Here is a 15,506-nt window from a genome sequence, read left to right as displayed (position 1 = left end):
CATTCGTTCCTATGGGGCAGCCCGATGTGCTGCCCGGACACGGAATTGCGGATCCGCACTTCCGTTCCGCAAAAAAATAGAACATGTTCTATTTTTGTCTGCAATTGCGGACAAGACCAGGCATATTCTGATAGTGCCGGCAATGTGCGGTCCGCAAAATGCGGAACGCACATTGCCGCTTTCCGTGTTTTGCGGATCCGTATTTTTGAATACGTGTTTCTGCCATCTTGGAACAAAAAAACATTGTGTGTTCTTGCTTTTTATAAAGGATGCCCCCGTTCCTATTTCCTATGTCTTGTGTTGATGGGTTAGTAAAGGGGTTTTCCGAATCCAAAACCAATTTTAGTTAGGGCCAGGGAAATTAACCTAAAACGCACCCTGTATTCAGTGCTGCTCTGTTTCAGCATTGAAGTTTCCATCCCTACTCCATCTGGTACCTGGTGGACCAGAAGTGTGACACCCTGTCTGTGGTCACTAGCCTCAACGGTGACATGCCCCCAAGCGGCATGTGACAGCTGAACCTCTGTGTTCACATGGTGTTTGGGGACAAGTCACCACTGAGGCCAGTGAATGGCTGCAGCAGTGCACATGACCACGGACAGGCTGCCACAGTTTCAGTCCACCAGGGACTGGAAAAAGTATGGATGGAAGCCTCCATACTGGAACAGAGCAGTGGAGAATAGGAGAGTGCCTTTTTTTTCTTTATGTTAAACACTTGCCCAGCCCTAACTAAAACTAGTGTTCGCCAAAATCTATTGAAGATATATTGGCGACTAATGTAGGGGCATGCTCGCATGTCTCAAATTCCTGTAATACAGTATTTCTGCTGCATGTCAATATACCTGTAAAGTAAAAGCTGTATTCTGGGGACCCATGGACGAGGTGCCAGTGAAACCAGGTTGGCAAACAATGGTCTAGAAGAAGAACACTGAGATGCATAAAACTTAGAAGTTGTGTCTTGAGATTTCAATGTTACAAACATTAATCTAAATTCTCTTTTTCTAATGTCTTGCAGTTTCCAATGGATTGGATGGTGCTCTTTACCTCCCATACAAGACCCTGGTTTCTACCATCAGCGGTATGGTTTTAAGTGAAGGGGAGGCAGTGAAACTCATTGAAATCCTGACGGAGAAAAACGGCATCAAGCAGGATAACTGGCACACGGTATGCTATTTTCTATTCTGTATACACATAGTTAATGGAGACTGCCGCCTGTGTCATGCCATATTATTTTCGGTGCCTTTGGATGATGAATACCTTTAAAGGGGGTATCTGGGAATTATTTAAAGGGGTTGTCCGGGCTTTTAGTATTGATGACCTATCCTCAGGATAGGTCTTCAATATCAGATCGGCTGGGATCCGACACCCAGTTTCATGGGTACAAGTCTGCTGACAGATGCCCTTTTAATGATGGTTGAAACCTGTGTAATTATATTAGCAGCAATTATAAAAGTCACTTTAGATGGGCTTCGTGATAATATTAATTGTTGTTCAAATCGACAACTCCAATAGGAGCGAGGGCTCTGCTTGCAGGAACTTGCAATCTATGAGAAAACAAGGGCAACAAATCTTCGATTCTGAGGCCTTTGTCTGTGAGTGATGGAATCCCTTTATGACGTATAGAAAGGGGTTCGCATGTAGCATAATATTCCTTTAATAAACTCTTTGGGGTACATGCTCATGGCAGTGTAGTTCATAGAGATCTGTGCAGATTTTCATGTGGAGTTTTAGGCCTCATTGACACGACTGTTTTATTCCGTGTCCGTTGTTCCGTTTTTCGTGATTTTCTGCGGACCCATTGACTTTCAATGGGTCCGTTGAAAACTCGGCTAATGCACCGTTTGTCATCCGCGTCCGTGATCCGTGGTTCCAGTCCGTCAAAAAAAAAATAACCTGTCCTATTTTTTTCACAGAAAACGGTTCGTGGACCCATTCAAGTCAATGGGACCGTGAAAAAAGCACGGAGGCACACCAGATTGTCATCCGCGTCCGTTTTTTTTCCCTATCATTTGCATGACAAACCTGTCTTAGATTTTTTTTTTACTTTCCTTCATGTCTGGTGATCCTCCAAAAATAAAGGAAGACACACTGAAACGGATCACGGAACAACGGAACCCTATTTTGCGGAACGGAACACAACAACGGCCGTGTGCATGAGGCCTTACTTGCAGGTTTTGCCGCAAATCTTGTGGATACGCCCCAGATGTCACCCTTTGCAATGCAAGGGGTGAAATATACACTGAAAATCTACACAATTGGCATGCTGTGAATTAAAAAATCCCCTCTGCAGGTCCATTTACACACACACAAAAGAAAAAATAACTCACCATGTACATGAACAGAATATCTATTTTTTATTTTTTTTATTTAACCCCTTAAGGACTCGGCCCTATTTCACCTTAAGGACTTGGCCATTTTTTGCAAATCTGACCAGTGTCACTTTTAGTGCTGATAACTTTAAAACGCTTTGACTTATCCAGGCCATTCTGAGATTGTTTTTTCGTCACATATTGTACTTCATGACACTGGTAAAATGAAGTCCAAAAAATTATTTTTTATTTATAAAAAAAAATACCAAATTTACCAAAAATTTGTAAAAAAAAAAAAAAGCTAATTTCCAAGTTTCAATTTCTCTACTTCTATAATACATAGTAATACCTCCAAAAATTACTATTACTTTACATTCCCCATATGTTTACTTCATGTTTGGATCATTTTGGGAATGATATTTTATTTTTTGGGGATGTTACAAGGCTTAGAAGTTTAGAAGCAAATCTTGAAATTTTTCTGAAATTTTCAAAAACCCAATTTTTAGGGACCAGTTCAGGTCTGAAGTCACTTTGCAAGGCTTACATAATAGAAACCACCGAAGGTATTCAAAACTGATTTTACAAACTGTTAACCCTTTAGGTGTTCCACAAGAATTAATAGAAATAGAGATACAATTTCAAAATTTCACTTTTTTGGCAGATTTTCCATTTTAATATTTTTTTTCCAGTTACAAAGCAAGGGTTAACAGCCAAACCAAACTCCATATTTATGGCCCTGATTCTGTAGTTTACAGAAACACCCCATATGTGGTCGTAAACGGCTGTACGGGCACACGGCAGGGCGCAGAAGGAAAGGAATGCCATACGGTTTTTGGAAGGCAGATTTTGCTGGACTGGTTTTTTTGACACCATGTCCCATTTGAAGCTCCCCTGATGCAACCCTAGAGTAGAAACTCCAAAAGAGTGGCCCCATTTTAGAAACTACGGGATAGGGTGGCAGTATTGTTGGTACTAGTTTAGGGTACATATGATTTTTGGTTGCTCTATATTACACTTTTTGTGAGGCAAGATAACAAGAAATGGCTGTTTTGGCACCGTTTTTATTTTTTGTTATTTACAACATTCATCTGACAGGTTAGATCATGTGATATTTTTATAGACCAGGTTGTCACGGATGCGGCAATACCTAATATGTATACTTTTTTATTTATGTAAGTTTTACACAATGATTTCTTTTTTGAAGCAAAAAAATCATGTTTTAGTGTTTCCATAGTCTGAGAGCCATAAGTTTTTGGGCGATTACCTTGGGTAGGGTATGATTTTTGCGGGATGAGATGACGGTTTTATTGGTACTTTTTTGGGGTGCGTGTGAATTTTTGATCGCTTGCTATTACACTTTTTGTGATGTAAGGTGACAAAAAATGGTTTATTTAGCACAGTTTTTATATATTTTTCTTTACGGTGTTCATCTGAGGGGGTTAGGTCACGTGATATGTTTATAGAGCCGGTTGATACGGACGCGGCGATACCTAATATGTATACTTTATTTTTATTTATTTTTTCCTATTTTTTCCTACTTTTATTTGGGGAAAAGCATTTTTGTTTATTTTTACTTGAAACTTAAAAAAATTTTTGGGGGAAAACTTTATTTTTTCAACTTTTTTTTTTTTTCACTTTATTTTTTGTCCCACTTTGGGACTTGAACTTTTGGAGGTCTAATCCTTTACAATGCATTCGAATACTTCTGTATTGAAATGCATTGGCTGTATGAGTAATACTGTGTGTATCTGTCTGTATTGCTCATACAGCTTCCGGCCTGTGAGATCCAGGGGGCTGGATCTCACAGGCTCTTCACCGGAAGGCAGCGCGATGCCTCAGGAAGGCATCGCGCTGCCTTCCATGCCATCGGGTCCCCCCCACGGCGGTGATCGGAACTATACATGACGTACCGGTACATTATGGGTTCTTAAGGACTCGGGAACCATGCCGTACCGGTACGTCATGGGTCCCTAAGGGGTTCACTGGGAATTAAGAAAATGAAAATACTTAAATATTACTTCTTTTATAAATATATTCCCAAATACTTTCCATTAGTTATGATGGCTCGTTTTGTATAGGGAGCAATAATCAGGAGAAATAAAATGGCTGCCGCCCTATTAGTACATAAGACCTGTCCTAATCACACAAGAGGACAAGTTACTTCACAACACTGCGCTAAAGAGCTGCCTCATCCTCCTCTCTGCTCTACTTGTCAGGGACTATGATCCTGAATATAGTTTTATACGATCTTCAGCTGAATCTGTAGGAATGGCGTGTATGAGGAGACATGAAGTACACAGAGGACGGACAGGCCAGACTGTGGTAATGGAGACTGCATACAATAGCTGCTGTGCCTTACCCCCACTTCCTCTCTGTACTTTGTCTGCTCATGAACTCCATTCCTACAGAGATTCAGATAAGGTTCTTATCATCTGTATTCAGGATCATAATCTCCCACAAGCACAGAGGAGAATGAGGCAGCTCTTTACCTCAGTGTTGTGAAGTAACTTGTCTTCCTGTGCGATCAGGACAGGTTTTGTGTGTAGTGTGTACTAATAGGACTGCGGCCATTTTATTTCCCCTGATGATTGCTCTCTAGACAAAACAAGCCATTGTAACTAATGACAAGTATTTGGGAATATATTTATAATAAAGTAATATTTAAGTATTTTTAGTAATTTTAATTTCTTAAAGGGGTATTCCGGTTACCATAAATTTAACTTTTGTTTTAGACCAATTCAACATCAATAATTACCTAATATAATGTAAATTTCACATATTTACCGTTCAGTAGTTATAAAAGTAGTTTTCATCCTCTGCTACCCACTGTGTTTCCTCATAAATTACCATGGCATCGACCTGTAGTTCTGAGCCCTTGTTAGGTCGAGCATGCTCAGTGTGTTGCTTTCAATTCACTAGCTAAATGTCTTGAGAAACAAAGTGTGCGTTAGGCTCCATTCACACATCCGCACAATTGCGGAACGGGTGCGGGCCAATTCATTCTCTATGGGGACTGAATGGATGCGTAGAGCACACTATGTGCTCTTCGCATCCGCATTTCCGGTGCGCGGCCCCGATCTTCCGGTCCGAAGCTCCGGAAAAATAGAGCATGTCCTATTGTTGTCCTCAATTGCGGACAAGAATAGGCATTTCTATGGGGGTGCCGGCCAGGTGTATTGCGGATCCGCAATGCACTATGGACGTGTGAATGGACCCTTAGTGTTCTGGTGATTACTGAGTAGAGGGGGTGTGACCGGACTGTATATCAGGCAGCCAATCAATAAACATCAACACTCACAGCAGGAAAGCTGGGGATTGTAGTCTTTGAAGTTTTGTGAGAGAAGATCAGGCGCCATGATACTCCTGTGTGTTTCAGGCTCACACAGGAGCTAGACAAATGGATTGCAAGGTAAAGTGAAACTCTGGTTATATGTATAGGTATGGGTTCTGGTTGGGTCACAGCTTGCAGCCTTAATGCCGTTTTTCAAAAATTAACCCCTTAGTGACCAGCCTGTTTTGGGCCTTACTGACGAAGCGTTTTTTTTTTTTTCTCCTTTTTTCATCGTCCCGTTCGAAGAGCTATAACTTTTATTATTTTTCTGTCTATATACTTTGAGGGCTTGTTTTTTGCGGGACAAGTTGTAGTTTTTAATGGTGCCATTTTGGGGTATACATAACTTTCTGATTAACTTTTATTAACTCTTTCTGGGAGGGAGAAAAGCAGCAATACTGCCACTGCGTTTTTACTTTGCCACTTCCCAAGACCCATAACTTTATTTTGTAGAATAAATAAGAATAAATTAGCAATTCTGTCAATTTTATTTATTTATTTTTATTTTATTTTTATTACGGCGTTCACCGTAGGGGATAGTTTACGTGATATTTATGTAGTCTGTGTCGTTATGGACGCGGCAATACCAAACATATGGGGAAGATTTTTATTTTTATTTTTTTTGCAATTTTTTCATTGGAAAGTGTATTTTCAATGTAATTTTTTTTATGGGATTTTTTTAATTGAATAAATGAGGTGGTTTTACTTTTTTACCACTTAATAGTCCCACAAGGGGACTATAACAGACAGCTTTTTGATTGCTTTTAAAATGCAGTAAGCTATCCCTATAGTGCATTGCATTTTAATAGCAATGCTATTCTGACATTGCCAGAGAGGCGCAACCTGCTGGAAATTACTCGAGGCTGGTCTGGGGCCTACATCAGACCCCAGGCAGCCTTCACACACATCTGCACCCCGCGATCGCATTTGCAGGGTGCTGATGGGAGACAGAGGGAGTCCGTCAGCAGTTAAAGGGACTCTGTCACCACTTTCTAACCCCCCCTTTTAAAAGTATTGTTCTCTCCATGGCGCCCTTGTGATTACAAAGGTGTTGTTATAACATAAATTCGCCGTCTCGTTTTGATAAAAATACCTTTTCTCTAACCTGTCAATCTTGTGGATAAGGTGCCCAGGGCGTTTCTGAAGGTCTGAAGCTGCCGCCCGCCGCCGTTGGTGCCCAGCTCCTCCCCTGATCCTTTCAGCGCCGCCTGAATGTAAAGAAATCCGCCTCCGGCTCTCGCTCAGTGCCCCCTCCTCCTTTTCAAAGATCCCGCGCGTGCGCACAGGCCTGTGCCTGATGCGCCCGTGCGGACATTTAGAATCAGCCTCATTGAGCGAAGTGCGCATGGCGCTCCTGGCGGTCCGGGCTGTTAGAGCGGGACCGCGGCTCTCATGTGAGTGCTGGGTCCCCGCTCCCACTGCACATAAAAAGAGCGGCGGCCCAGCCTAAGGCCCCTTAGTGACTGCCGTAAAAAGGCATATGGGTGGTCACTAAGGGGTTAAGTTACTTTACCAGAATACCCCTTTAATTCCTAGAGAACCCCTTTTCAGTCTATATCCTTTCTATGTTTAGATGACCAGTGTGTTGTACTACTCGGTATTAGTGTAGTATTTTAAAAAGCTCTCCGCCTCTGAATGGAACCACCCACTGGACTCCTAAGCATTAAATGAATTGAGAAATTCTATACAGTTGATTTGCAAAAGTGGAGCTTTCCTTTTTAAAGGGGTTATCCCATGACTAATGTAAAAAAAGAAAATCAGAGATCATATAGGACATGACAATCTCTTTCTAACAAAGCTAGAACCAGCCCTGCACCTCACATGGATCCAGAGATCTCCCCATTCATTGCTCTGCTAGATTTACATCAAGCTGGCAGCTCAATGGGTGTGTCTTCTCTGCTGCAACTCAGGGGGCGTGTCCATGCCCTTCCTATCACAGCTCAGGAGGCGTGTCACAGCTATCCCTATCACAGCTCAGGAGGCAGTTGCAGGATGAAACTGAGCATGTGCGGCCACCTCAGTGAGCTGGACTAAGAAATAAGAAAAGAAAAAAAACAGCAGGTGGCGCTATATAGATACATTTACTGAATAACTCAGTGCCTATACAAAATTTTTAATCCTGTGCAATTAAAAAAGTATTCAGATGCAGGTGCTGGTTTGAAAACTGTAGAATAGTTTTCATGGGACAACCTCTTTAAGAAAATTACAGCCAAAGATAACAGTATATTTCGCCTAATATCTCCTGATTCCATTTTAGGCCACTCAAAAGGGAGATCCAGTTGCAGGTCTAAGAAAGCAGTTGGAGGAGAAAGAAAAATTACTGTCAGCAGAACAAGAAACTGCAGCTGCTGCTAAAAATAAGCTGCGTGAGATTACCAAGGTGAGCACAACGGGGGGAGATTTATCAAAACTGGTGTAAAGGAAAACTGGCTCAGTTGCCCATAGCAACCAATCAGATTCCACCTTTCATTTTCCAAACGAGCTCTGAAAAATGAAAGGCAGAATCTGATTGGTTGCTATTGGCAACTGAGCCAGTTTTCCTTTATACCAGTTTTGATAAATGCCCCCCTATATACCCCATTCACACCCCTAATGTAACGCACTTTTGAGCAATAAAAGAGTGAATTTATTGATGGCCTATGGCAGAGATGTGAAACTCGTGGCTATCCAGCTGTTGCAAAACTACAGCTTCCATCATGCCCGGACAGCCTACAGCTGTTGAGACATGCTGGGAGTTGTAGTTTTGCAGCAACTTGAAGGGCCACAAGTTTGACTTCCCTGGTCTACAGAATTTGGGGAGGCCATAGGCAAGGAGGAGTCTTTCAGAAAATGTCAGACAACTCTGCCTCCCTTGTATGTAAGGAAATATCAGATTTATTTTTTACAATTATTATTTGATTCCGATGACGTTGATCACATGAAGACAGAAGCTCTGTCATTTGATCGGTAAAAGCATTTTTCTAAGTAATGGAACAGTGACCTCTAGTGGTTGTATAGAATAATACAGGAATCATTTGAATAACGTGATGTATGTTAGTTTCAGAATCCTTTTTGTTGTTTGATTTTTAATTTTCTTTTTCTCATCCGTCTCATTGGGGGACACAGGCATCGACCTTAGGTATAGCTGTTGTCGCTAGGAGGCGGACACTAAGCACACAAAGTGTAAGCTACTCCCTCTTCAGCTATATCCCTTCGTGCAGGGACCAAGCTAATCAGTTTTAGCTTAGTGTCTGTAGGAGGCAGACCTTCCTGCGTTGCAGGTCTTCTGATTTACTTATTTTTTTTCTCTTTTTTTCTAGCGGGAAGCTTCAGGCAGTCCCGGTAAAAACTGCCTGCACTCCCACCCAAGAGACGGGAGACCAGGGGGTCACCCGAACCCCCTGCTCCTTTTTGCTCTCTAGAAGAAAAGGAGGACCAGAGGTCCTTGTAAAAACCTCTGTCTCCCGCCAGCAAGCGCATCACCGCGGCCGCCCCAGCGAAAGTCCCCTCTGTTTCCGGTGTAGCGTCCCTCACCAAGGGGCCGCACACTGAAGGTGGTGATCCGGCCGGAGCCAGGGGGGCAGAAGACTTCGGATAGGTGAGTAGGAGACTGCCCACAGATCCCCCTCCAGTACCCTCTCCTCCCCCCATGTGTTGGTCCCCATGTGGTCGCCTACTATGGGAGCCCGGTAAATGTTTAAATGGTATCTGGTGCAAGGCTCAGGGGGCTGCTCCTGCTCTGTGGCCGCACGCGCGGCGCTTCCTTGGTCCGGTGGCCGCCGGGGCCATTGGTAATTGAGGCCGCATTTGGGGCCTACTACTGGGGGTGTCCGTTTCCACGGCAGTCTCCTCCTGAACACGCCGGGGAGAGGAGAGGGGGCGGAGTTTCCTGGACCCCGACGGCCCTCCCCTTTACCGACAGCAGACTTTTTGATAAGCGCCTGGATGAGATCATTTCGGATGCTACAGGTGGTAAGAGCACCCATTTACCTCAGAACAGGGGGCGGTCTAATAAGGCAAAAAAGCGGAAGCCTTTTTTTCATCCCTTTCGTCCTGGAGTTTTTCCGGTCCCAAGGGAGCATCCGATAAGACGGCCGCAGGCCAAAAGCGCAAGCCTTCATGTCATTCCCGTTAACAGGGCTCCAAGTCCTTTAACCCTAAGAGCTCCGCTGCATGACTGCGGCTCCCGGCGCCCTCCGTTCGGGTGGGCGGCCGGCTTCATGTGTTTCGGCATGTTTGACTGGCTCACATATTAGATGCGTGGGTGAGGGAGGTCATTGCAGAGGGCTACAAGCTGAACTTCATGTCCTCCCCTCCGTCCCGTTTTTTTCGGTCATCCCCTCCAGCCTCTCCCGCAGCCGCAGATTCTTTTTTTCTGGCAATTCACACGCTGCTGCAGCAAGGTGTGATTGTTCCGGTTCCTGCGCAAGACCGTTTTCAGGGGTTTTACTCCCCTGAGAGGGGACGGTCCGTCCCATTCTGGACATTAAGGCACGCAACCGTTTCCTAAGCGTCCGCAGATTCCGGATGGAGTCACTGAGGTCTGTCATTGCGTCCATGGAACCGGGGGAGTACCTGTCCTCGATAGACATAAAGGATGCTTATCTTCACGTGCCTATATGCTTCAGTCATCAGAGGTTTCTCCGGTTCGCAGTGGGTGCATTTTACTACCAATTTGTAGCCCTCCCGTTCGGCCTGGCCTTGGCTCCCAGGGTCTTTACGAAGGTTCTGGCGGCAGTCATGGCCCTGCTCCATGCCAGGGGGATCGTGGCGATCCCTTACTTAGACGACATCCTGGTGAAGGGTCCGTTGTTCCAAGGGACGGCAGACAGCCTGAGCATAGTCCTGGACACCCTGGAGCGCTTCGGATGGATCGTGAACAGACACAAGTCTTGTCTTTATCCATCGCAGCAATTGACTTATCTGGGCATAGTATGGACACTTGTCAGGCCAAGGTGTTCTTGCCTCTGGAAAAACTATCCGCTCTCCATCTTCATATTCGCTCATTGTTGCAGCCAGCTCCGGTTGCCATTCGTCGCTGCATGCGGGGCACATGGTTTCTGCTTTTGAAGCAGTTCCCTATGCTCAGTTCCATACCAGAGCGCATCAGCGAGCCATTCTGTCCAGCTGGGATCACTCCCCAGACTCCTTGGATCGGCCAATGCGCCTCCTTGCCCCAGTGCGCCGGGGCCTCAGATGGTGGATGGCCTCTCCGATGTTGACATCGGGGCGTTCATTTCTCCCTCTCCGTTGGAGGGTGTTAACAACGGACGCAAGCCTCAGGGGTTGGGGGAAGGAGTGTTGGAAAACCTCTCGGTCCAGGGGGTATGGTCACTCAATGAGTGCTCCCTTCCAATCAATGTTCTGGAGTTGAGGGCGATTCGGCTCTCTGCAACTCTGGGCCGACCATCTCAGGGGTATCCGGTGCGGGTGCAGTCTGACAACTCCACGGCGGTGGCATACATCAATCACCAGGGCGGCACCTGGAGCCCGACAGTCATGGAGGAGACGGCGCTGATTTTCAGCTGGCCGGAGAAACATGTTCCGGCGCTATCGGCAGTTCACATTCCAGGTGTAGACAGCTGGATTGCGGACTTTCTCAGGCGGGAGCGTCTCGATCCCAGCGAGTGGGCTCTTCACCCGCAGGTCTTTCGGGACATCTGCGAGAGGTTGGGTCAGTCGGATGTGGATCTCATGGCCTCACGGTTCAACAACAACGCGAGAGGATGCACTGGTGATCCCGTGGAGTCGGTTCACGTTTCCTTACATGTTCCTGCCTCTTCCGCTCATTCCGCAGTTTCTCAGGAAGATCAGATCCGAGGGACTGCCCGTCATTCTCATGGCCCCAGATTGGCCGCGCAGGGTGTGGCACGCATCCCTAGTTGCACTTCTCGCCGACTAACCTTGACTTCTTCCTCTTCAGGAGGACTTGCTGTCGCAGGGGCAGATCTTCGAATTTAGGGTCGCTACATTTAATGGCATGGCTGTTAAAGTCACCGTACTGAAGGCTCGTGGTTTTTCGGATGCAGTGGTCCAGACTATGATTCGTGCCAGGAAGCCGTCGTCTTCCAGAATCTACCACCGGACTTGGAAGTCCTACTTTAGTTGGTGCGAGCGGAGACAGCTGTCTCCCGTTCGTTTTTCTTTGCCACGACTTTTGGCTTTCCTGCAGACTGACATGGACTTGGGGCTGGTTCTCAGCTCTCTCAGAGGGCAAGTGTCGGCTCCGTCCATTCTTTTTCACCGAAATTTAACTTCGCTTTCGGAGGTTTGGACTTTTCTGCAGGGTGCATGATGTGCCCCCCTTCCGTCCTCCATTGGATCCTTGGGATCTTAATCTAGTGCTCAACGCTCTCCAATCTTCTCCGTTTGAGCCTTTGCAGCAGGTGTCGCTGTGCTTCCAGGCGGCTTTTTTTTTGTTGCAATTACTTCTATCCGTGGAGTGTCGTAACTCGGAGCTCTGTCATGTCGGTCGCCCTTCCTGATCCTCCATCAGGATAAGGTGGTCCTTCGCCTTGTGCAGTCCTTCTTGCCGAAGGTGGTGTCGACATTCCATCTAAATGAGGAGATTATTCTTCCTTCATTTTGTCCGGACCCGTCTCATCCTCGAGAACAGTCGCTCCATACTCTGGATATGGTGCATGCAGTGCGTATCTATCTGTCCCAGACGGCATCTTTCAGGCGGACGGATTCCCTGTTTGTGAATCCAGAGGGGCGGAGACAAGGGCTAGCAGCGTCAAACACCTCCATTTCCAGATGGATTCGTTTGGCTATTGTGGAAGAGTACCGCGTTAAGGACCGGGCCCCGCCCTTCCGGATGACTGCTCATTCGGTTCGGGCAGTAGGAGCCTCTTGGGCGGTGCATTACGGGGCTTCGGCCCTTCAGGTGTGCAAGGTGGCAACCTGGTAGTCTTTGCATACTTTTTCTAAGTTTTGCAGAGTGCACACCTTTGCATCTTCTGACGCTTCTTTGGGGCGTAGAGTTTTGCAAACATCTGTTCTCTGATTGGCAGGGGGGTTGTAGTTTAAGCCCACCCTCAGGAACTGCTCTGGAACGTCCCATGGTCAATGCCTTTGTCCCCCAATGAGACGGATGAGAAACTAGATTTTTGTACTTACCGTAAAATCTGTTTCTCTTTCGTTCATTGGGGGACACAGCTCCTACCCAGTTTTTTGTTTATGGGCCTTTTCGGGCCTGTGTGGTTCTGGGTTTGCACATAATGTAATTTTCTTATGTCTGGCTTCTCCTACTGCTTTTGCACTAAACTGATTAGCTTGGTCCCTGCAGAAAGGGATATAGGTGAAGAGGGAGGAGCTTACACTTTGTGTGCTTAGTGTCCGCCTCCTAGCGGCAACAGCTATACCCATGGTCAATGCCCATGTCCCCCAATTAACGGAAGAGAAAAAGATTTTACAGTAAGTACAAAAATCTAGTTTTTGTCTCATTTACATCATCACTATTATAGTAACATTGTTTATAAGGCTGAACAAAGACAACTGTACATGTAGTTCAGCCTGTTCTCCTGCAAGTTGATGAATTATAGGATGACCGTTATATATTTTTTTTTTTATATTAGGAACTGGCAGCAGAGAAAACCAAAGTTACTGGTGTTGAAGCCAAAATGAAAGAGCAGATCTTATCTCGAGAACAGGAAAACAATGCTCTGCAAGCCCGAATGCAGGCCACTTACAAGACTCACTTGGTGGAGATCCAGCAGCTACAAGGAAAGGTAAAGCTTTGCCCATTATGTTTGTTGAGCACCATAAGGGTTAAATCACACGTGGCAGATTTGGTGTAGAAATTCCAATGACTGAAAATCTGTTTCATTCATCTTAATTCTTTTAGTGGTAAGTACATAGGGGGAGATTTATCAAAACTGATGTAAAGGAAAACTAGCTTAGTTGCCCATAGCAACCAATCAGATTCCACCTTTCATTTTTCAGAGCCCCTTTGGAAAATGAAATGATCAGTCTAGTTGGTTGCTATGGGCAACTAAGCCAGTTCCTTTAAACCAGTTTTGATAAATCTCCCCCACAGATGTCTGCAACACTATTCAGATGAATGGTACAGTCATAGTAGTTATAGTAGTTTCTGCAACAAATCTGGTCCGTGTGAATATATCCTAACGTTTCTGTATTATGTATTGGGGACTAAATGAAATTGAATGAAATTTTATTCTGATTAAAATATGCAAAATAAATCTGTTTTATTAGCGCAGTAGATCTAGTATAAAGTTTGCCTTTCCATTCATGTAACGTGCAGTCACTACTATGTTAAAAGCAGATCTGTCTGTTTAGGCTAGTTTCACACATGCGGTAAAGCTATCCAGGAGGCTGTTTCGGTAGAGGAACAGCCTGCTGGAGTTCACCCAGATTGGGCTGTGCTCTGCCGGAGCCCATTGACTATAACAGAATCCGGATGGGATTTGGATGGTTTTCGGCATGAGCACACACCGATTTTTGTCTGGCCAAAGCGGCTGGATCCTATTTATAGTCAATGGGGTCTGGTGGTGAAGGGCAGTATTCAGCTAGGCTGGGTACAGTAAAGTTCGGCAGGCTGTTCCTCTACCAGAACACCCTGTCGGATAGCAGGTTTAAAACTAGCCTTAAAGAGGTTTCCTGGAATTAATAAAATAAAATTACTGAACTTACCTAAATATTACTTAATTATAAACACTTTCCCAAATAGCTTTCATTATTTACAATGGCTTGTTTTTCTCTAGGGGGCAAGCATCAGGGGAAATAAAATGGCCGCTGCTCTACTAGCACACACAAAACCCGTCCTAATAACACAGCTGGACTGATACTTCAAACATATAGCTGATAAAATACCAACTGTGTATGATAAGGGAGCAATATGAAAGTACAGAGAGGAAGGACAAGGCAGACTGTTGTGGGGCTGTGGTAATGGAGACTGCATACAAGTACTGCTGCCCTTAAGCCTCGTGCCCCCCACCCATCCGTCCTCCTCTCTATACTTCCATAACTGCACGCAACTGATAACTTATCAGCCTTATGTAAGATTGTAATTTTTGACAGCAAGAGTAGTTAGGAGGGCTGAGAAAGCTCTTAAGCTAACTGCATTGATGTATCCTGTCCCAACTGTGTTATTAGGACGGGTTTTGTGTGTGCTAGTGGAGCAGCGGCCATTTTATTTCCCCTGATGCTTGCCCCTTAGAGAAAACAAGCCATTATGAATAATGAAAGCTATTTGGGAAAGTGTTAATAATAAAGTAATATTTAGGTAATTTTATTTTATTAATTCCTGGAGAACCCCTTTAATATATTGCCCTATGGCAGCTTCAATTCCATACTTCTAGTTGCCCATTTGGCTTCTGTGGGCGTTGAAAGAATATATTGGACACTCAGTCTATGAGTGTAGCTTATTCTGGAGCGAATCACGCCTTCTGTGTCTCCCCTAAATACAGTGATTGATAAGCTGCTGTGTATAGGTAGCGGCCTGTCAAAGAGGGGTGGGGGGGGGGGGGGGACTGTGCTCCTCATAAATATACCAGACTCCTAAACATCCATTTTATTCTTTGCGCACTTCTCGTAGCCAAATGACACAACATTTTTTGCACCATGTAGGTTTCCTGTTGCTTTAATAACATGCCGCTTCCCATAGGGCGGTAAAGTCAGCTGGCAGTAGGTCCATTACTTTAAGTTTCATTTCGTGTTTTCTCTGCACGACTCCCTAACCTGGGTGGAGTTTGAAAAAACGAATAAGTCCTACCATTTATGTAAATAGGGGGTGCGTGCGTGAGATTAAGACAGGTGCATGTCACGCAAATGTAACTGGGGCAGGTATGTGAGATATTCAAGTAGTGAGTCATCAAGGGGCACTCAAACCACACCCGAGGTCAATGATAAAATATGAAGACTGTGCG

The 15,506-nt window shown here is 45.0% G+C and overlaps 1 protein-coding gene across 2 annotated transcripts in view; it reads left to right on the top strand.

Annotated features, from left to right (window-relative positions):
- The window catches only part of RRBP1 (ribosome binding protein 1), a 90,999-nt gene that overhangs the window by 43,690 nt on the left and 31,803 nt on the right, over positions 1–15,506 (top strand). For both annotated transcript variants that reach the window (XM_040429663.1, XM_040429662.1), the window contains exons 3-5: positions 1,016–1,164; positions 7,898–8,020; positions 13,197–13,349. In XM_040429663.1, the coding sequence (XP_040285597.1) occupies positions 1,016–1,164; positions 7,898–8,020; positions 13,197–13,349 (425 nt within the window). The remainder of the gene's footprint in view (positions 1–1,015; positions 1,165–7,897; positions 8,021–13,196; positions 13,350–15,506) is intronic.

This window comes from Bufo bufo, chromosome 4 (genome assembly GCF_905171765.1).
Source record: "Bufo bufo chromosome 4, aBufBuf1.1, whole genome shotgun sequence".
NCBI classification, from domain to species: Eukaryota; Metazoa; Chordata; class Amphibia; order Anura; family Bufonidae; genus Bufo; species Bufo bufo.
Note: the sequence above shows the minus strand (reverse complement) of the source record. Positions and strands in the feature narration are given on the sequence as shown.